The sequence below is a fragment of the Chanos chanos genome, chromosome 2 (genome assembly GCF_902362185.1).
Source record: "Chanos chanos chromosome 2, fChaCha1.1, whole genome shotgun sequence".
Lineage (NCBI taxonomy): Eukaryota > Metazoa > Chordata > Actinopteri > Gonorynchiformes > Chanidae > Chanos > Chanos chanos.
In genome coordinates this window covers 23,339,271-23,360,723 of record NC_044496.1, presented here as the reverse complement: position 1 = coordinate 23,360,723, position 21,453 = coordinate 23,339,271, and the positions used below count along the sequence as shown (strand labels likewise).

The 21,453-nt window shown below is 40.1% G+C and overlaps 1 protein-coding gene across 1 annotated transcript; it reads right to left on the bottom strand.

Annotated features, from left to right (window-relative positions):
* Positions 1-1,303: 1,303 nt before the first annotated feature.
* cd81a (CD81 molecule a) lies at positions 1,304-20,696 on the bottom strand. The gene is made up of 8 exons (XM_030765941.1): positions 20,531-20,696; positions 14,475-14,589; positions 5,793-5,890; positions 5,424-5,498; positions 5,204-5,323; positions 4,870-4,965; positions 3,537-3,620; positions 1,304-3,230 (listed from the first exon to the last, which is right to left on the bottom strand). Exons 1-8 carry the CDS (start codon positions 20,594-20,596, stop codon positions 3,168-3,170), a joined length of 717 nt encoding a protein of 238 aa, XP_030621801.1. The 5' UTR covers positions 20,597-20,696; the 3' UTR covers positions 1,304-3,167.
* Positions 20,697-21,453: the final 757 nt, after the last annotated feature.

The window sequence follows — 21,453 nt, the reverse complement described above, 5'->3', positions numbered from 1 at the left end:
ATTGAATCTCTCTCAGACTTGTAGATAACAGGCTTGTTTGGTACACTGCTTTGTTTTAATGTTGCAGTAGTTCAGGGTGTAAAGTGATAGGATGTTTTCCACAGAAAGACAGTTTTGAGAAAAGTGAACTCTCCTCAGATCTTTGACCCTCTCAGGCTTGGTTGTTTTACCACAGTGAACTCAGGTGTATCTCTCCGGCAATACAAAACTGGATGACTCAAACCTCAGAGGCTGGAAGCCCTTATTGCCATGGTGATGAAAGCAGATGTGAGAATGACTTCCACGGCGCCTTTGCCTTGTAACTGGGAGATTGTATTATGTATATATTACAAAGAGACCTATATATTGTGTTACATTGCCGACCTCTCTTGTAGGTGGGAACATATACCTTTTCTGACAGCATTATGAAATGCTGTTGGTGGGATTTTGGGAAAAGTATTTTCTGTAGTAGTATTTGGAAAGGAGCTTGTTTGGCTCTCCAACCCTCTCTTCTTATCCCTGTCCTCCGTTCTCCTTGACTGACTCTTTTTTAGACACCTCTCCTTCTACACATGAGAAGTGATGTGATAAAAAGACAAAATATGGAAGCAGTGTGTCTTGACCTTGACCAAAGCAATTGTTCAAACAGAGCCTTCCAGAAATTCTCCAGTTTTATGCCATAGAGCCATCTCCCTGTTAGGTTCATTTATGGATATTTGGAGATTTTATTTCTGTTTCTATAAATCTGAGAAATAAAATAGAATAATTGGCCTGAGTTTCAAAACAAAACAAAACAAAACAAAAAGACAAAATAAAGACCTCTCAAATCACTAGCATGGTTTCAGCAGCCATTTGAAGTATGCTTTAAAATGGTTATAATGGATCTAAATGTTTGGGCACCCCAGCCACTACACTGAATCTATAAGCTGCAAAAACATCTGCACCAACTTTGGTGCTTTTATACACTGCATTATGATTTGTTCTTTTTGGTGGTTAAATCCACTTAGCAAATGCCATTACCTGATGAGGAGGAAACCCCAGTTGTACCACAAACTGAAAATGCCTTTGTGAGTGGTCACAAGTTTTCTTCACTTTACATAATGACATTTTAAGGATAGCTTCATCAGCTTTAATGTACAGTGAACACATGCTTTGACTGTCTGTGTTTTGCTCATGAATGTGCACATTTTTGCCTGTCTATTCCTCATTTAAATTCTTGTTTCCATTCTTGGGAGGCTAATTAAAATGTAGTTTTGGTATAAAACACATATAAGGTAATATAGAACCAAATGCACAAAAGAATACCAGAAAATGTGAAGATGTATTATTTGTAAAATACATTTAATTCCTAAATATTTTTGGGCAACAAAACCAAGATCTTTAGCTATAGAACAAGGACAGAAATCTGAGCAACTGCTAGCATAGTGGCTTCCATCTAATGCCTTCAGGAGATCATGACTATCACAGGGTCACCAGAATGTTGACTACACTTCTCAAAATCCAAATTCAAAACCTCAAACATACACAGTGCAACTGACGTAAACTTCACCTCAAGATATTTTCAGAACATTCACGTCTGCTCGGTTTCTATCTGATCTTTGATCTTTTCCACAGTCTGCCTGTATCTCAAATTCTGATCTCTAATACTTTCACCCAAATCTCTGCCCATGTTTTTTTTTTTCCTGTGACCACAAAAGTACCAGAAAGGATATCACAATAAAAGTCTTTACATTGTCATTAGTACAATAATATATAGCTGTACACATTACAAGATACTTTTTTTGCATATCAGCATAGGCATTATGTGTTAACAAGACAAGGTTGCAGACTGCATGAAAGTATATATAGCGAAAGAGACTGTATATATATGTGTGTGTGAGTGTGTGTGTGTGCGTGTGTACAGAAATGTAAAAATGGCTTACTGTTGGCATGGTATCTCCTAAACAATAAGTACACGGCACAGGTGTATATAGAGGGCTAGTGTATGTTCACTGTCTTCTCAGCTTGCTGAATGCTAAAAGGACTGACAAAAGTCATTTTCTTCCAAAGACTCTGCGTAAACATTGAGTGAAGACCTGCAGACACACTGGCCCTCCAAGGACAAGGCTGTACATCCCTGCTCTTTCTCTTTAATGACATGTAGTGGACTACAGTAATACTGTTGCATGTTCTGGCAGGAGGGAATGGCAGAATAAAGGTTAATGAACTTCCCTGCAACCTCAGTCTTTCTTTAAGCTCAGACCCTGACTGATAACTCATACTACGGCATTCAGATCCAAAGCAGAATACAAATGAGTTCTCTGTATGGCTTGAATTGGTTTAAGAAAAGAAGGATAGAATATTAGAATACAGCATACAAGACATGATAAAAACAGTCCTTTAAAAAGAGAAATGTTCGCAAAGGTAAAAAGGTTTGTTTTTGTTTTTTCAAAGGTTTGTGGCAAGCATGCAGGAAAATGCTGTTGCAATCTATTAGTGTTAGAAGGCTTCATTAGATATCTATAATCAAACCATTATCTCTTTTACTCTGTGTAGATTATTCCAGCTAAACTTTCTCCTGCCTTTTTTTTTTTTTTTTTCTTGAATGCGCTAGAATTTACTTTTGTGACCGTCTTAAACATGGTTTGCTTAGTGATGTTCCTCTGACAGACTAGGTGTCAGGGTGGACAGATGTGTTGAATACAATATCCATGCTAGAGATTCATACAACACTGCAAATATATACAGTTTAAACATGTACATATGAGAGGATTTATAGAAACAGCAATAGCAACATCTAACTCTTAACACATGAAAACTAGAATAGGTATGCTTGTGTGTGTATGTGTGAGTGTGTGTGTGTGTGTGTCTGTCTGTCTGCATATGTAAGTGCATGTATTTAAACGAGAATGTAAGATTATCTAATACACGTTCTCATCAAGCCCGTAACTGTGTCCACAGGCCACCTTCATGAATGCAGTATGCAGCATATCAAATAACAGGCCAGGATAGCCAAGAATCTTACTTTAAACAAAAACACTGTAGAGTAATTTTATATTTCTCACCTAAGGTCCGATAAACTGGACAAGGGACTACATAAAGAAGTGGTGGTAAATACAAAAAAGAAACCAATAAAGAACAAATTTTTCCTTCAGTTGATGGGCTGCTTCTTCCAGAGGCCTCGGCCTCACAGCCCCGCCCTTCCATCTTTAATAGACAGGGCTATTGCGAATCCCACAGCACAGCACCATACTGAAGATCATCTCAAAGATCTGAAAGGGAGATGAGAGCAAAGAAACAGTGAATAGAAGATTCATGGGGATACTCAGGTGTATGAGTAGTGCGGTCTATTAAATTGTCTCTCTAAAAAATGGTTCTGTACGGATGAAATGATTTAAAGACTTTCATTCAGTTAGACTGAGTTTCTTCGCATACAAAGCTCTAAGATTGTCACTGCTGTATATGGCATCATCTCTTGCTGTGTCACTCACAAGCCCCATCACACGCATGCACACAGAAATGAACACACACACACACACACACATACACACACACACACACACACAAAGATAACTCACCATGATAACTGCAACAACAAGTGCAGCAATGCCAATCAAGTAGACCCTCTCATTGAGAAACTCATCGATTCTTGTATGACAGCTCTGTCAAGGGCAAGAAAACACAATCAGCTCACCCCCACAGAATCAGTTCACCCTTTCACATTTCAATTCATCCTTTCACATTTAAGTTCACCCTTTCACATTTCAGTTCACCCTTTCACATTTCAATTCATTCTTTCACATTTCAGTTCACCCTTTCACATTTCAATTCATCCTTTCACATTTAAGTTCACCCTTTCACATTTCATTTCACCCTTTCACATTTCAATTCATTCTTTCACATTTAAGTTCACCCTTTCACATTTCAATTCATCCTTTCACATTTCAGTTCGTTGACTTCAAATGTCAGTGGTAAAACTGGCAGTTTCTCACACATAGTTTCAGGTTACAGCTGAAATAAGTAAGAATATGTTATCTGAAATAGTGAAACAAATTTATCATTGAACATATTCACTCATACACAGGTATTTTTCTACTTATTTAAATGCTGAGTGGAATTCCACTTTGACAGTAGAGTGGCAGCAAATCAGACCAGAGTATAAAGATGTCGAAGTTATTTTGATGGATAAACAGAGTTCATTTAACTAATGGAGCTGTGAGCTTGTGTCAGAAACAGTAGTTAGAGTGGGGAGTGGTCACCTACGTGTGTGTTAAGGTGTAAGAGAGAACACATGAAAAGCTGTGTTACTGAGCAAGTTTTGCATCTTTAGTACGCTCTTTTCCCCAACCACAGAGGGAGTTCTGTGACATTAACACGCTCTTCTTACATTTCCACTTGTTTAAGGAAGAAAACGTGCTTAAGAGCCTCTGTTTCCTGCATCTCTCCCACAATCACTGAGAAAGAGCGTCCGTGCTTCAGTCAATCCGACAACGATATGGCCAGGACACTGAACCAGACTACAAAACTGCGCCTTTCACAGAGCACAAGTGCACGCGTCAGATTTAAAAGAGACCTCTTTTTTTTTTTTTAAACGGTAAGCATATCAGTGAAAATCAGGACTTCATTGGAAAAATGATGATTTATTGGCTTTGGTTATCTTCTGCGATGATTACTGGCCTATACCTACTTCAGAGGTCTCCTCAGATCTGATCCTGGTCTTTGTTAAATAACAGACTGTTTCCTGTTCAAAAACAACCCTTGACTTATAAGGTCGGGCCAAAACCAGCAGGACTGAGAAATTCTGATGCATGATATATTAAACAGCGTTGATAACTTGAGGGTAAATATGGATGTTGCTTGAGAGTCAAGGTTTCATCTGAGAGGTGGTTTTAGGTAGTGGTGCAGACTTACCGTTTGAACTTCCAAGATACTCTTCTTTTCTGGACAGAGATTCGTTCCCACGCCTGTTATGATCCCAGAAGTTACACTCTGGCCACAGCAGTTCAGCTGAAACCAAAAACTCTCATTAGATGCCATGTAGACTATGTATTATTAAGGGGTGTGAGCAATCATGACTCATTTGTAACTTAGGGCTCTATTCTATTAGGAATGCGTGTCAAATCACAGTAAATGCAATGTCTGCTTCTGTGCACTTTAGCTCTGACCTCAACACAGGTTTTGGGTTTAAACAGAGTCTGTGAGTTTGGATCTGACTGGGTCAGGGTTAAGGTGAAAGATGACTTACCGTTTCATGGACAAGCTTGATTACAGATGCCGCTTTGTTTTGCTTTTCAGCGCTAATAATAGTTTGGGCTATACTTTGTTCATACACACTATCGTACATGCCTTTCATATCCTTGGCCATCTGGAACAGAGGGACATAAACACTGTTAATGAACTAATTACAGTTTACAGAGAAACACTGTTAAAGAAAAAAAAACATTCATATGCATGTGTGTGCTTACCTTTTCCCTATTCATGAATCCCCAGATCCCAGCGGCAACTTCACAGGCAAACAGAATCACCAAGCAGGCAAAGAACTGAGAAAAAATGATGTAAAACAATAAATATTTTCTTGTAATCTTTATGTGTTTCACAACTTTTTCTTTTATTGTTGAGCACTATTTTCCATTTACATCTAATGAGTGCTATGTACTGTATTGAACCTCCTCAAAAGCTCTTCTTCAGCTTATAATCTGTGTGGAAATACTGTTTTGTTATTTTTTCAAGAAAAACTACAAAAGTGACCTGCCACAGAGCAGATGAAACCAATGAAAATGAAAATCTTAGAAGTAAAATTTGTAAACTTGTTTTTCTATCTGTGGATGACTCACCGTTCCAAGAAGACACTGAGACTCCTGGATTGCACCATAGCAACCAAGGAATCCAACAAACATCATCACAGCACCCACACCGATCAAGATGTACACAACTGAGAGAGAGAGAGAGAGAGAGAGAGAGAGAGAAAGAAAGAGAGAGAGAGTTAAAAGGGAGTTCACTCCAAATTACACATTAACAATGCTTAGATCTTCATCATGGTATTTGCCCTTGGATTCAATGGCTGACCACAGCAGTTCCCACATTTCAAACATGGTATTTAAGTAGTACCACAAGACGCCACCAGGTGTCAATATAAGAACAAGTCTTCATGAGCGAATTCACCTCAGCAAGATCTCTCAGGCAGACCAGTAATGCTGATAAACACACTGTCAAGACTGTCAAATCAAGACTGTGCAACAGTACATAAGATTAAGAGTATCCCTATCGAATAATCTTGAATTTTTGAAAGGATGTCAAATCAAGATAACCATTTGACACCCCCCCCCCCCATGCCCTCCTCCCCAAGTATGAGCCAACATTTGTACTGCTGCAAAAACATTTTGACTTAACTGATCCTTATCTTCACATTATGCTACTCCAGCTAAACAAAGCCTGATGAAACCATGTCAAGGAAGACAACAGATGGAAGGTTAAGAAATTTTGAGAAAAAGACATGAGAAAGAAAGAAAGAAAGAAAGAAAGAAAGAAAGAAAGAAATAAAGAAAGAAAGAAAGAAAGAAAGAAAGAAAGAAAGAAAGAAAGAAAGAAAGAAAGAAAGAAAGAAAGAAAGAACAGACAGGAGATTCACAGCCCCGTTTTACTAGCTTATGTGTTGTTTACATCTCACTGTGGATCTAACTTGTCCTAATGCAATAACCATAGCAACAGCTGGTTAGAAGCCTTGTGAGCCTGAGTGAATGCTGTGCAGACTGTCCGTAAAAATGCATAACATCGTTTCTGTGTGTACTCCACAGCCAAACCGCCAGGGCTCCATGCAACATGGTACAAATAACTTGCTTATGTTAGGGTGACTAAAAGGGAAATTTACTTTGTTTTCTTACTGATACTGTATGTTTTGACATTTGAGGGGGTTGTTCATTTTGTATCCTTTTGTTTTGGCCCCTTTAACATTTCTGTTCTTGAATATTTTAGAACAATCCATCTGTTCCTCTCTTACTACCTTTCTGAGTTGGTTTTGATATTTGATATAAATATACTCAAAACCTGAATTGGTTTTGATCTTGCTGACAAAAAAAGTTCTGGTCCATCCCTACCTTGCAACTATAATGTCTCCTCTTGCCATGAACAAAACTTGCTCCTGCATCTATCAAAGTGACAAGTCAAAGGAAACATGCCTCACTAAACCAGTATGTTTCCTCTCTGAGAGAAGAATAAGTCTAAAAAGTGTTCACTGCAAGTCTTCTGTCTACCACTTCACCAACCTCAGCCCTATGAAGTATCCTTTCCATAGATGCATTCCATGTTTCCCTGTTCGTTAGTAACGGTTACCAGGGAACCACTTTATAAGGAAACCCATTTCAAACATTGTCCTGTTTCTTTGACAACTGTGGCTTTGAGAAATCAGGAGGGGAAAAAAAATTCTTACACTAAACTAATTCATGTAAAGATCAATTAGGTGACAGTGTCTCTCTCCCTCTCTTTCTCTCTCTCTCTCACTCTGCTGTGCTGCTACACCTCTCTCTTTTCTCCTTCCATCAATCATAGACAAACACCCTCTCCTTTCTTTGTTGTATCATTGGAAACAGGAGACTGCGTGTGGTTTTCTTTCTCTTCTCTGTCCTGTCCCATTAGTGACTTAATCTGAAAGGATAATTCGATTTCTGGTGCCTAGCTCTCTTTGAAATGTCCCACTGTCATTGCATCCCCCCCTCCCTCCCTTCCATTCCACCACAGCATTAAAAAAAAAAAAATCGATGGCTTGGAGGTTGACCAAGCCCTCCTTCCATTTTCTTAATTGTGGTATAGGCTGGGCTGAGTGGACGGCCACTTGGCCATCTCTCACTGTGACAGCAGCTAAATTGCCGTGGGGGGGGGGGGGTGGGGGGGGGTGGTACTGTGACCAGAATATAGAGAAGCGGGCCAATACACATCCTCTTTCTTTCCCCTCCTTCAGCATACTTGAAGGATCTTTCTTTTCTTTTGTTGTTTTCCTGATCCTTTGTCTTCTTCAACACATCATTGTCCTGCTGATATTTCAGATGTGGTTTCTTTCTTCTCCTTTCTGCCTTCTGTTTCCTCTGTAGTACCAAAACTCCTAAGATCAGCTGCTACCTCTGTGCTTATGACCCATTCCCCACCTTTACCCCATTTCTACTTGGTCTCTTAGCAGCAGCACACCAAGTGAAATGGTCCTAAGGTCATCCAGGTGCATCCGGCAGGGAATAAGGCTGTTCTCTACACAGTGCAGAATAGTCAACCCCCATTAAGAAGGGACACTACTCCTTAACTAAGGCTCCCTGGTTAGTGTCTGTGCAGTGTATGCGCTTGTGAGTGCGTGTCAGATTGTGTGTTAGTGTAAAGTAAGTTGTTATGTCAAACGCAGCTGTTACTCTCATTAATTAAAAGGAAGACACTGAGCCCTGCCTAGAGAGAGAGGTGCAGGGTAGGGGGAGACAAGTAGAGAGAGAGAGAGAGAGAGGGAGAGAGAGAGAGAGAGACAGATAGAAAAGAGAGTGAGAAGCCACTCTTTAAAACACAAGCACTTAAATCAAGCACTCTCACACAGAGAGAGGGGGAGGGGAAAGAAATATAGAGAGACCAGAGCACTGGGTGTGGTTCGGAGCAGATGGAAATGAAAAAGAAAATAAAATGAAGGCTAATGAAATGAAACACGAAAAAAAAAGAAAGCACAAAGAAATATGAAAGAATGAAATACATCTCTGGGTAGATAAAGACGGGGGGAGGGAGAAAGAATGTAAAGAACAGGACGGAGAGAGAGAGAGAGAGAGAGAGAGAGAGACAGAGAGAGAGAGAGAGAGAGAATGAGACATGGGGTTAGCGGAGAGACTGAACACACTCTACAGTGTTTAAACACAAACAGATGGAGATGGAGCTGAACTTCAGTGGAAAGTGATGACGAGAACTAAAGGAAAGTTTTTCAGTGGTGGAGGAGGGGTGGAGGAGATGTGAGGAGATTTTTTCCTCTTGCCTTCTCCTTCTTTTTTTCTTTTCTTTTCTTTTTTTTTTTTAACTGTTGAGGAAAAAGCAGCGTTTCGTAACTAGCTTGATCTTGGCTCATAGGCTTTAAACAAAGGACTGTGGAGCATTTGAAACACCAAAAACTGCTGTTGTTATGTTTAGACTGCCATGCCACTTTCAAAACCCACACATACCATACAAAGAACAGAGAAAACAGCAGCATTGAATGACATTATTAATAAAAGGATATAAACGGGGAATATTTTTGAATCATTTTGTTTGCAGAAACAAAAGAGAGTAGCTGGCATCACACAAGTACTGTTGATCCTAAATCCATGGACGTAGACCTTATTTGGAACAAGTTAGACTTAATGAGTCTGATTTTCCATCCCTGGTGGCCAAGAAGGGCATCCCCCCTCCCTTTCTGCTCCCCCCTTTTCATGCAGAGGCCTGAAATACTTATTTCAGTTTCCACATTCCCTAATTAACTATAATCTTGCTGATATTCTGGGATTGTCCATTATGTTGAAATGAATCAATCTCATCTACTGGGTGACAATTAGGAGCATTGTGGGGAAGTTTATGAAGGATTCTGAACTCCCATGGTGGGAGTGGGACATTTTGTGTCATATTTTAAGGTGAATAACACTCCAGAAATTTTTACTGTTACTTCTTTTGTTATCTTTAATAGAAAATAAAACAGCACAAATCTAAGGTATTTCACATATTTTCAAACAAGCCAAATAAGATAAGCAAATGTTTATCATCTTTCAGCAGGACAGAATATAATTAAGGAAAATGAAACAAACAGCTTTTGTTTGTTTTTGTTTTTTATTTGTTTTGATTAGCCAGCCAAAAAGGCCTGACCTGACTTTCAGTGCCTATAGTAGAACCTTTCTAAGGAGATCACTTTTCTCTGCAACTTTGTCAATGATCACATCAGCATCTAGAGTGAGCAGGATGTCCCTCTCTGTTGCCGTTGGCATGAAATCCTCCAAATGATGTTGTGAGAGTTTGCTTCTGAGCCTGTTTTTATTGAAATTGAGCGTTTAAAATGTGTGTTCACAGGCGACCTGAGTGATACTGGGTAAGCAGAAATTTGTATGCCAGGCCAAGGAGATAGTGGACATCTCTCAGCACAGCCTGAGAATTTGGTAGCAACACTGTGTGGTCGTTTTGTAACCACAAGTTACAGCAGTTTTAACTGAACATGTAGCCTAGCATATAATTTAATGTCCATCTCACCACTTCAGTCTGCTCTTCAAAACTAGTGTTGCTGGCAATTTGAGAATGCTGATGCCCAAACATGTCGATTTTTTTTTTTTTCATTTGGAAGCCTGTGCCTCTAATGCCTGCTTCCTTTTTTCTATAATTTTTTTGTCCCCGCCTTTTCTTTTTGACATTTTCTTATCTATGGCTTTCATTGGTCATCTCACTGCTGCACGTTACTTTTGGATTAGTGCAGAATGTTAACGGACATTAACTAAGTTGGTTGTGATTGGCCAGAGAGCCCAGTCTTGGCACACGCACGCACCCTGAATGACAGGCAGACAGACAGAGAGGGCCGGTAAAGAGATAAACAGGACCACTGAGATTTGGCCCGGTATGCCCGATGGCCAACACACCACTGGGCTTCAGGGATGTCAAGCTGCATCGTCTGTATTAGAGAGATGGACTAAATGCCAACTGCCCATTGATGTACAACATGAATATTCAATCGATCATTAATTGTCAATATCATCAGATCTTTAAGCTGAAATGCACAGCTGAGCCATTAATATGTATCCATGTAATGATATTTGCTTGGATGATCCTATTTGCGGTCCATTTCAGGTTACTGCAGGCAGGCTTCCAACAAATCACTTTCCCTTCATTTCATTTGTCATACTCAGAGTCATTCTCAGCATTGGCTTTAGTGTATTTAAATATATGTGCAAATGGTCTGAACTGTTCCGTTACACTCGTCTGTAAAATCTAGCCGAAGAACTGAGCTCTGCTGTGGGTGGCATTATATTTTATAATAAAATATATATATATATATAAAAAAAAGAAACTAAATATAATTCTTCTGAATGTGTCACAGCTGAATGTGTGCATGAGTGAAATTATACATTTTAAACCGTAAACAGTACATAATATCACAACCCTGTACACTCCCTAGTGAGTCTCCTTTCAAAAGAAAAACTGGCTCTAGACATTCACCAGTTCTCACAAATAGTCTTTATGAGTGTACATACGTTAAATAAAGAGTAACATTATGTGAGTGAATATTTGATGCAAGCCAAAATTTTCACACACACACACACACACACACACACACAACACTGTACCATAGGAAGTGAGTGCATCAAGTGGCTCTTGCACACACTTCCTGCGCATCCTGTTTAGAAATAGTTTGATAAAAAATTTGAGTCTTAACTGATTCAGAGGAGTTTTAAGCTGACCAAAAGGAAAGCTGTACCGTTAACAATAGCAAATAGACACATAAGAGGTTGCATCACTACAACAAACATGTAGTGTGACCGTGTGAGAGCTAATGTTTCATTTTCAAGGCTAGGATGAATGTTTGCTTTTAACCACTGACTCAATGGCGGAGCCTGATGCTCTTTCTTTCAGGGGTTCTTTCTTTCTCAATTTTGAAAAGACTGGAGTTGAAAATTGTATTTCAAGATTGACTAAAGCAAGCACCAAAATTACTTCCCTCCAAGAACCTCACACTCAAACATGACTTCTCCAAATGAGACATTTTTTTCCACTCATTTAACTGCTTCAACCCACATTATTGCTATTACACTCCAAAAAAGAAATTTTCACAATCAATTGCACAGTTATTCCACCCTGGTATTATAAGAAGTGACACCACAGTGACGTGGAGTAATATGACTGATATAGTGTGTACAGTGCATACATTAACAAATGCGACAAATGATGACAGACAAAAAGTAACACATTATCTTCATCCCAAGTGAAGTGGCATAATAATAATAATAATAGCAATTTTTAGAAGTAAAGTTTTTGAACCACTCCATTATGAAATGGGAAAAAGAAGTTCTAAGCACCTCAAACCTCTTCCAAACCCATGTTGAACTGGTGCTTTCAAAACACAGAACCACTCAAGTAATTTTATTTCTATAGATTTATCACTCTTATCCCATTAGGGATAATTGAGTAATCCAAGCCAGCTCATTTCTTCCACTGCTCTGTTGCCTGCATTCTTCAGCTGAGGCTAACCACAAATGACAGCACAGCTCAAACTCATGCTACAGGGTGTTTCACAATGATGCCGTCTAGAGGTCGCAATAAGAGAGGAACACACCCTGACGTAAACACACAGCAGAATAAAAATGTACTTCCCCTCCCCCCCCACAAACAAAACTATGTGTGAAGAGTAGCTACAGGTGTAATGCAGATATTTAAGCAGATCTTACTGGGAAAGTAAGCATCAAGCACACAAGAGCAGCTGAGTAAATAATGCTGAGAGATTTTTTTTTTTTTTGCATGTGTGGTGGTATGGTGGTTAATGGTATAGCCTGATACATCAAACAGATGTGACAATGTCGAGAAGGTTCTGCTTAAGCTCTTTTCTTTTCTTCTTTTCTTTTCTTAGCTCTTATAACTCTTCCTCTAATCTAAAATTAGTCACGACACTCTTTTCATGACACTCTTGTTAGCTCTTCACTCAGTGATGCAGGGAGACTACTAAAAACTGACATCAGTCACATGAGTCATTTTGGCTCCTTCCCATTGCAGCTTACGGGAGCAGGAATGAACTCTGTATGAGTTTACTGTAAAAGAAAAAGGCACGATGTCAAGTCCAGCTCCACTACTCACTCCCACACTGCTGCTGTTTCAGCTAACCACCTGACGCGGGACTCTGCGAGTGTTTCAGCTGTTCAGAGACATCACACTTGCCACTCGCTGGGACTGACAAAGGCGGCTATGTGTCTGTGCAACCCCACAGGACAAGCAGTCAAATCTTGTTTTTCCATCAAGAGTCTTTCTTTCAGTTTTGTGTTTAGTTCTGGTTTGTGTACTCACCCAACCTCTCCTTACACTTCTGCATGTGTTGGTGGTAATCACACTGTTTTTACACCTTCCCTTACCTTCTCTTTCACTCACACACACACACACACACACACACACACACACAACACCCATGACTCACATCTTTAAAAGACCTAACGTTTTGCAGGGAATTCCATGAATAATTCAATGGGGACTTTTACAATTTTCAAAAACCTCTTGAGCGTCATAATTTTTCTGAAAGGAGCTGACAAAAATCTGGTGTACAGACATATACTTATGGCTATTCACAACCCACAAGAGTAAGAACCATGGGTTTTCCGTTAGGCCGGAAATGCAATCATGCCATATGCCTGAGCCAACGTTCCATGAGGAGTAAGGCAAGGGGAAAGAAAAAGAGAGAACCTGAAGAGGAACATAAAAGAGAGAGAGAGAGAGAGAGAAAAAGAAGAGAGTAGACACCAGTGTCTAGGCTGAGAACCAAGAATTTGTGGTTGTGCACTCTGTGACACTGTATTAATAAACCATTGGCAATAAATATAAACAGACAAAAAATACTTTGATCCATAGCATGGAATATTAATGTTTTAATTTGCTCTAGACACAACTAAACATAAGCTACATGGTTGACTGTGGGGTCTTTTGGGCATTTGCTACCCCCTGGGGTTTACAAGCCAAAGACCCAACTGTATAAACAGGGAACTGCTGAGGAACTAAGACAAGTCAGCTGAGAAACAGTGCCCTGGAAGCCAGTCAAGATTGGTCTTTGACCTTTAAAACAGCTATGGGAACACTGACCTCTTTCCCTACAATGCAGAGGGTATTTAAAGCAATAGACAGATAATGCTATACACAATAAAGACTATGCACATAATAAAGGCTATGTGGAGACGGAATAAGCATAACTTAGTATTTTTGGATTAGTTAGAAAAAACAAACGCATAAGGACTCTTTTGGAACTGATCATAATGTTTAAATGTGAGAAATGTGTACTAAAAACAGGCCTTTTTCATTTCAAGCGAACCTGTCTAAAGAATATGTTAATGGTTGACTTGCCAGCTGTGATACAGAGGGAAAATTGACGTCTCTACTGATTTGATGTGAAACTTAGAAGGCTGAACAGTCCCAAATGTGATGGGCTCTTCAGGGACTGACTTCAGCAGGAGACTGTAGCAGGTGGTTATTTAGTGAGGGGGTGTTCTTAATTTATACAGACCATTGTTTTTTTTCCCTAAGATTAGAAATGCACTCTGTGAGGGGCTCAGGGCTTTGAAATCCACATTATGTTACATCTTATATCATTATCTCTCAGTCTGAAACTCTTGGGTTATTATTAAAGGTTTGGATGTTTGTCAGAGGGGTGAGGAATCTTTTCCATATCTTTTTGCACTCTACACGAACCCAAGAGAAAAAAAAAAGATTGCGTGTGTATGTGCATGTGGGTAGGAGTATGAAGTGAAGGAGAGAGACAGAGTGATAGAGAGGGATAGAAAGAAGGAAAGAGAGATGCTTACCAACACTGAAAGAGTTGGGCGAACTATTGTCATCGTACTTCAGTTCTAGCAGACTACTGGTCTGGCTGTCATGGCGGAGCCATAGCGAAAATCCAAGGATCAAACATCCAGCGATCTAAATAGGAAGAGAAAGGCAGAGACAAGATTATTCATCACATCTACTGTTACTCTCTATTCTAAGATTATGTTTGCCTGACATTTCAGAACCAGCATGGGCATGAGCCCAAGAATCTGCCCTCTGCCAGCTGGCAAATGATGATGAGAATAATGAGGGTTTTTTTTTTCCTCGGTTTTTCGGTTTCCACGTCAACCTCATTAGATTCTTTCCCTCGGTACACATGATTGACCTATTAACTACAAAGTTGTTATCTTTCAAACCCTGTCCGGAGACGACTTTCTGGTGTGCTGAAAAGAGAATGTGAAAAGGGCTAGGAGCAGTAGGAATAAAGAATGCTTTTGGGGCCCATGGTATAAAGAAGATACAGACTTTTACTGCAAAACATGACTAAAATGTGAGCAAGGGCAGTGGCAGACACATATCCAGCATGTTTGAGGTCTTGCCCTATTATCCAGCATGGCGGAAAATGAAGAAGTAATATAGGCTAAGTGCAGAGTAGCATACTCAGGAGGCAGGGTGTTCTCTAACCCCCAACGCTTAAGAGAAAAAAAAAAAAACCAAGGAAGGAATGAGAGAGGTCACAGTCAGTTGGACAGACCTTTTTAAGCTTCATTACAATGAGGGGTATTGTGTGGGTGAGGGGTGAGGGTGGGTAAACCGGGGGAATGGGTGGGGGCTCTGTTTACAGCTAAATTGCTGTCCAATCAGGCAAGGGCTTGAGTGCTGCAGTGGAGCAGCTGGACCTCGTCAAAAAAGCGCGGAGACACCGTGGAGGAATGCAGGGCTCAATTAAAGGGGATCACGAACAGCCGAGTCCCAGAGAAGGCTATCTGGAGAGAGAGCAAGGGATCTGAACACTGAGGATACGCAGGCTGGAAAGATATTAAACTGGAATGTTAGGGTGGTGGAAACACTTACCACCACCAGGGCTCTGAAAACAAAGGAGCCAACACCCCTTCCACTAACTCCTCCCAGACTCCCCACCACATCCCACCCACATCATTGCCCTCCCACACAGCCACTATAGCTCCTAACAGCTGCAGACTGAAACAGATCCACGGGGCAGTCTAATCAAGAGAGATTTTTCCCACTTTGTCCAGAGCAGTCTTCTCACGCAATTTAGTCAGAGAACACCACAGCGGTACTAAATGGTTGCCTCAGGCACTAGAAATGACTGTGATCCATCACTGAAATGCACTTTGGATCCAATACACAGTCACAATACGAAACAACTTCTTCTCCTAACCCTGTTCACTTGTATAAAACAACAATCTTGCCCGAGATGATACCACGGAAAAACACATAGAACTAAAAGATTACGTGCAAAACAACCGTCCTTCAAGCACAGGAGTGTCCGACTATGTCTGAGTAGCGTCAGGCTGACAGGTTTCTGACCTGGTAAGTCCCCCTGATGTGACACTGTAAACTTTTAATGGTTAAGCCTTCTGTGTAGTGGCTGATGAAGGCGTGGAGAAAACATCTGAGAGATTGTATGACTATCTGACTGAAATAGAGAGCGCTCAGCAATCAGCCCTCTCTCTTCCTCCTTTAGGTCAGGCAGTCACATTCCCGAGCTGAGGCAGGCTGCTGCTTGGCAACCAGATAAACACCACTGCTGCCAAAGGGTGAGGCTTTTGTGCCTCTGAGGAGCAGAGAAACAGAACTCTGAAGTTTTCACTGCTTTCAACTGTAAAGCAGTTAGTAAAGAAAAAAAAAGCATAATAACAAACTTTCAGTCACACAGATTAAGCCACAGGTTATCCTCCAGAGGGTTTAGATCTCCAGTCAGCTTAAAGGTAGCTGTGTTTCTTTTCATTTGACTCACTTATATGTATATGGACAGATCGACCTGCCGCCATATGCAATTACGTGACCTCCTCTAAAAACACTAGTGACTGGCTTTGACATATCCAAGACTGAGAAACAATCCAAGTGAGAGCCAAATTTGACTGCAACTTTGGTGCAATGTAAGCGGAATCAGTCATGCCTCTTTAAAATTAAAAATCATATGCAATATTTGTAATACTAATGTTTTCTGTTATGGAAGAAAAATAAAGCAGTTTAATACAGTGCCACAGCATTTTAAAGTGCATTACCAAATGGAGAACAGTGCATATGTTTAACTGGCAGAGAGAGCCGTAGCAAGCGCAAGTGGATATACACACACACATATATATAAATAAACATACATACATACATACATACATACACACATACACGTGTGTGTGTGTGTGTGTGTGTGTGTGTGTGTGTGTGTATGATGACTTCAATGGGGGCTTTTGCAGATCCACCACCCGCCTCTTTCTGGAAACTCTTAAAATTTCCATTCAGCTGTTACTGTAACCAGTATTTGCAAGCTTCCTACTGTTTACCGTAAAGATTTTCAATGTAAAATAAATAAATAAATAAATAAATAAATAAATAAATAAATTTTTAAAAAAGGGGCGGGGGGGGGGGGGGGGGGGGGGAGCAAAGAAAATTCCCTATCACCAATACATGTTTAGGCTGGTCTGCTCTGGTCCGGTCCTGAGTATGAGCTCTGGTGACACATTGCCTTAGTGAGGCTTCTGCACACTATTTTTGCTTCTGTAAGACTGAAAGCTAAAGAGTTTGCTAACTCCACAAAAAAAATTGTTCTTCATCATTACACAAAGTTCAAATGGTTCCAATCTTTTGTAATCTGCAGCTTGTGACACCTTGTACCTTGGCATTTTTGTCATCTTAAAAATTTTACATAAAAAATTTACACAAGACATCCTCTAACAGATGAAAACATTGTCATGTTTCTTCAACAACTGTCCAGACATCCGAAGATTTATAACTTCCCAACCATCACACCATGTAGACCACTGGCACAAAAGCACATCTGTCTATAGGTACCACCTCTATCTGTTCACTTAGTTTCAAATATTTGGATACGGGATGTTATTGTTTTCATTTTGAAGAGGCATTTGGCACTTTTCTGCCAAGATTCTAAAATATTTAGTCACTTCCCTTCCTGAGAAAAATCTTGTTCTGGCTTTAGTTTCTTATACCTAATGTCCACAGGTTTCAAAAGAGAGTGAAAGACATTTTCGGAGAATTTCTAAACAGGGCTTATGTAACACTATTTGTGAAATCCTTGGTCTCATCAACGTCAGTTAAGTATCTTCCGTTCAAAAGGACGAACCCTCAAAAATTCTTGTCATCCCTGTTAATGTCAAACATCTTATTTATTTACAGTTTCTTGAAGTAAACTTACCATGTCTATGCCATATCCATGTGTTCAATCTACAATACAATCCATTGAAGCAACACAAAAATATATCTTGCTATCAAAAGACAGGAATGCTGCGTGGTTGAAGGGAAGGTGGTAAAGATGCATCATCGGTGGTCTACTACACATGACCAGAGTGCTACACTCACGCATGTCCAATAACCACTTTCTGTGCTTATTGACTCACTAACTGATTTTTTGGATTCTTGAGGGAATATGCAATGGAGAAAACATTAAAGCAAAAAAGATTGAGATGGCCATACAGACTTGAAGAAAATGGTGGGCATAAGACAGAGTTAACAAAGTAACTGATTAACCTCTGTGTGTGTGTGTGTGTGTGTGTGTGTGAATTTTATATTTCAGTATGTGCTTGGGTAATGAGCGAAGCCCAGGCAGTGGTTGTATAAAGTGGTGTGAGCTGACCCACCCATGTTTTTTACAGATTTGGCATGTGAGATTGAGCTGCAAAGTCAGAGCAAGGCTGGCAAGTACACGCCCTTACGTCTCCAGCGCAGCGCCTCCCAAGTCTGGTCATCTTCTGTAGACATCAGACAATGAGTCTCTGCTGTTACAGAGTGAACTGGAATCCCAATAACGTCACTGTAAGATTTGTTTACGAAACCCATGAGTGAATGTTATCAATGTATACGTTTCATTTACCATGTTCATCTCTAGGCCATATTAATGTTTAAAATCTGAATGATGCTAACATAGACTGAATTTGTACTGATTTAAGAACTTTTGCTTTGCAGGGTCTGTCGATGAAATATTGCTTCAACTTTAAGCTATTTTCTTCATCAGCATAACGATTAAGTTCAAACAAAGGCAGGCAACTAGCCTGAGCCAAAATGTATATCTCTCTTTTGGTATACTGGGAGTCTCTTTAGCTCATCAAAGGCTTGGCCAGTTTGTCAAGTTCTGTCTAATGATGGAGCCCCCAAGGACCACCAACCAACAGACAGTCTATCTAAGCTCTCTTATCCTGCCTCACACCTCAGGTTCTCTGGTCAGCGCCTGGTGCTAAATCTATTTCTGTATTATGACCTAGTGAACAAGGAGTTGTAAAATGCCTGGCATGTTAGTGGTGGGGGCCAAAGCATGGCGGACCAGAATTCCCAGCAACCCGCCCAACCCTGCGGTATAAACCTGCATATCAGTTTACCATTTCAGAGTTTCCTTGCCAAGCTCATATCAAGCTTAAAGCGAGGGCAAAACACGTGACGTCCAATACTCATGCACCGTTTGAGAGACTGAGATGTGCGAATTAATGTAAGCACACATTTCCGAAATTCATACTATTCGACATGGACACGCTTAGTCTGATACTGCTTTTCCTTCCTCTGTTTACTCCTCCTAAGCATGGCTACTTGCTCATCATACACTACAATTGGTAATGTCTGATCTAGAAAAAGCAGGAAACCTTGTGACAGACAATACTGTGACGAGAATTACACACGCAGGGACTTTCACAAGAATTTGGCAAGAGCGCTTAAATTAAGGAACACCCCCACCTTCGCCATGGTTCAAATTTTCCATCTACACAAACCCACAGTATCTTGTATCCTGTAGTGACTCAGTATCTTGTTCACTATTGAGCGTGTGGAACAGATACACTGCTTTGACTCAAACTCTTTTTTACTCAGTGCAGACTGTTTGTTAAATGATGCCTTTTTATGATTCTCAAAGTTTCCATACTAGTGACTCATCAAAACCCACACCATCATGAGGGTGGTCCACAGGAACTACTGGGAATTTTGCCCCCCCCCCCCATCACAGTATGACAGTGACAACAACAACTAAATCATTGGTCTATCATCAAAGAAATATTACTTCTCAAACAGTATTGAGTGATGTGGGGTGTGCTGAACTGAAGCACAGGGTGGCTGTGTTTAAGATACAATATCTATGGATAATAAATCACAGCCTGTAATTATCTTATGGACCTACTCTTTTATTCCGCATACATTAATTTCCATTTCTCTTCAACACTGTTTTCACTAATTCGTTTAAAGCGACCAGAGGGTTAAATAACGGTATTGCAAAAACACGCCTCCGAACATGTTTTGGCAGCGGAGTTTATAGCTTCTCCGATCTACCACGATTAACGAAACCTTTTCCAAGCTACATCACTATTAAACCAAACTTTGCTCATTGTTGCTCGTTCATATACAATTAATTCAATCAGACAGATTAGTCGATACAATCGACAGATTAAAATACAGTGGAAAAAGACCACAGAAAAAGATCCGTTTCAAAACAGAAGTAGGCTTTAACTCCTGCGGTCGAGGAAAAAATATCGTGAGAGCAACGGGTAGACCAACCACTGCCCAACAATATAGGATACTGCTCGAACCAAATCCGTTATTTCCTAACCAGGTAGCAACATAGGAAATTGTAGTTGCAGCAATCATATCAATTTTTTTTTTTAACTTATTCTAAAACCTAGAGCTCTCTTCTGTATAATTGTATAGCTAAATTCTAGGCTGTAAACAAATCAAACAGTTAGATCCATGGCACAGTTTACGTAGCCTGTAAATAAACAATGTTAATCTCTTCAATATAAATACTCGCTGATGTTCCACCTAAACATACAGAACCACGTATATTCCTTCCAGTAAACGGCCATGGCGTCCTTAGCCCAATGACCAAATCCCCCTTACCACAAAATGAATGACCACTTACCCAAAATATTAAGTTGAAGAAGAAAAGGACGTATTTAATGCATTTCGTGCAATCGTCTAATCCCATTGCTTGAATTTCAGGTACCGCAGACAAAAGAATTTGGTGAGAAGAGGTGCTGTGGGCAGGTGAGGATGCACGTACAGACGAAGTCGAAAGATTTTGTGAGGCAGTGTATTTCGCGACTATCGAGGTCTACTAACGTAAAACGGGCAACACCCAATTTCTCTACTGCCCCCTGGAAAAATAGGAAGTGGGCCGCTGTTGTGACTCAAACAGAGGCAGTCTTGCTTTTCTGTCCCCACACTATTATTATAATGGAATCAATCCTACCACCTAGCGGATATAAAAGAAATTGGTTATGAGTCTGAACCGGTTACCGTGAGAGGAAATGTACAGCAATCAGAAACATAAACGTACATAGTAGGGCAACAAAACGATCATTAATAATGTTAGAATTTCACAATGCCAAAATTCATGAACAAATAATAATGGATTAAACTATTCTGTCATTCTGAAGATACCCGATGTGCTGTCCAGAAAACTAATGAACGAGTCGGAGGCACAGAACTCCACGCGAAACAATGTGGCCTAGTTCGTGGCTACGCCGAACGAAAAATGGTGATTAAACTTTTGACTGGTTGTATGAGATATACAGACCACGAGCTTGATACACGCCAGCCAATCAGACACATGTGATAGTCACTTTATATCATAAACTTATTTTATTCAATCGCAGTCTTTTGCGGTTTAGCAATTCCACGCGGACATATCGCGATTTCGATTTTAATTCGATTAATTGTGCAGCCCTAAAAGGGAGGTACTGATTTCAGTTATTTGTAAATTATTTCATTTTAACTGTAGTTGAATTTCGTTCTGCATTTTTGCACGTTGCCAGTTTTTAAACCAAAAGCAGTTAAAATGGT

What these genes read in the sequence shown, in the direction of transcription:
- cd81a (XM_030765941.1), bottom strand. Translation starts at nt 20,596, where the DNA reads ATGGGATTAGACGATTGCACGAAATGCATTAAATACGTCCTTTTCTTC. An exon ending in GATTCATGAATAGGGAAAAG is followed by an intron (nt 5,324 to 5,423) that starts GTAAGCACACAC and finishes CCTCTGTTCCAG; the next exon opens with ATGGCCAAGGATATGAAAGG. An exon ending in TCAAGCTTGTCCATGAAACG is followed by an intron (nt 4,966 to 5,203) that starts GTAAGTCATCTT and finishes TTTTGGTTTCAG; the next exon opens with CTGAACTGCTGTGGCCAGAG.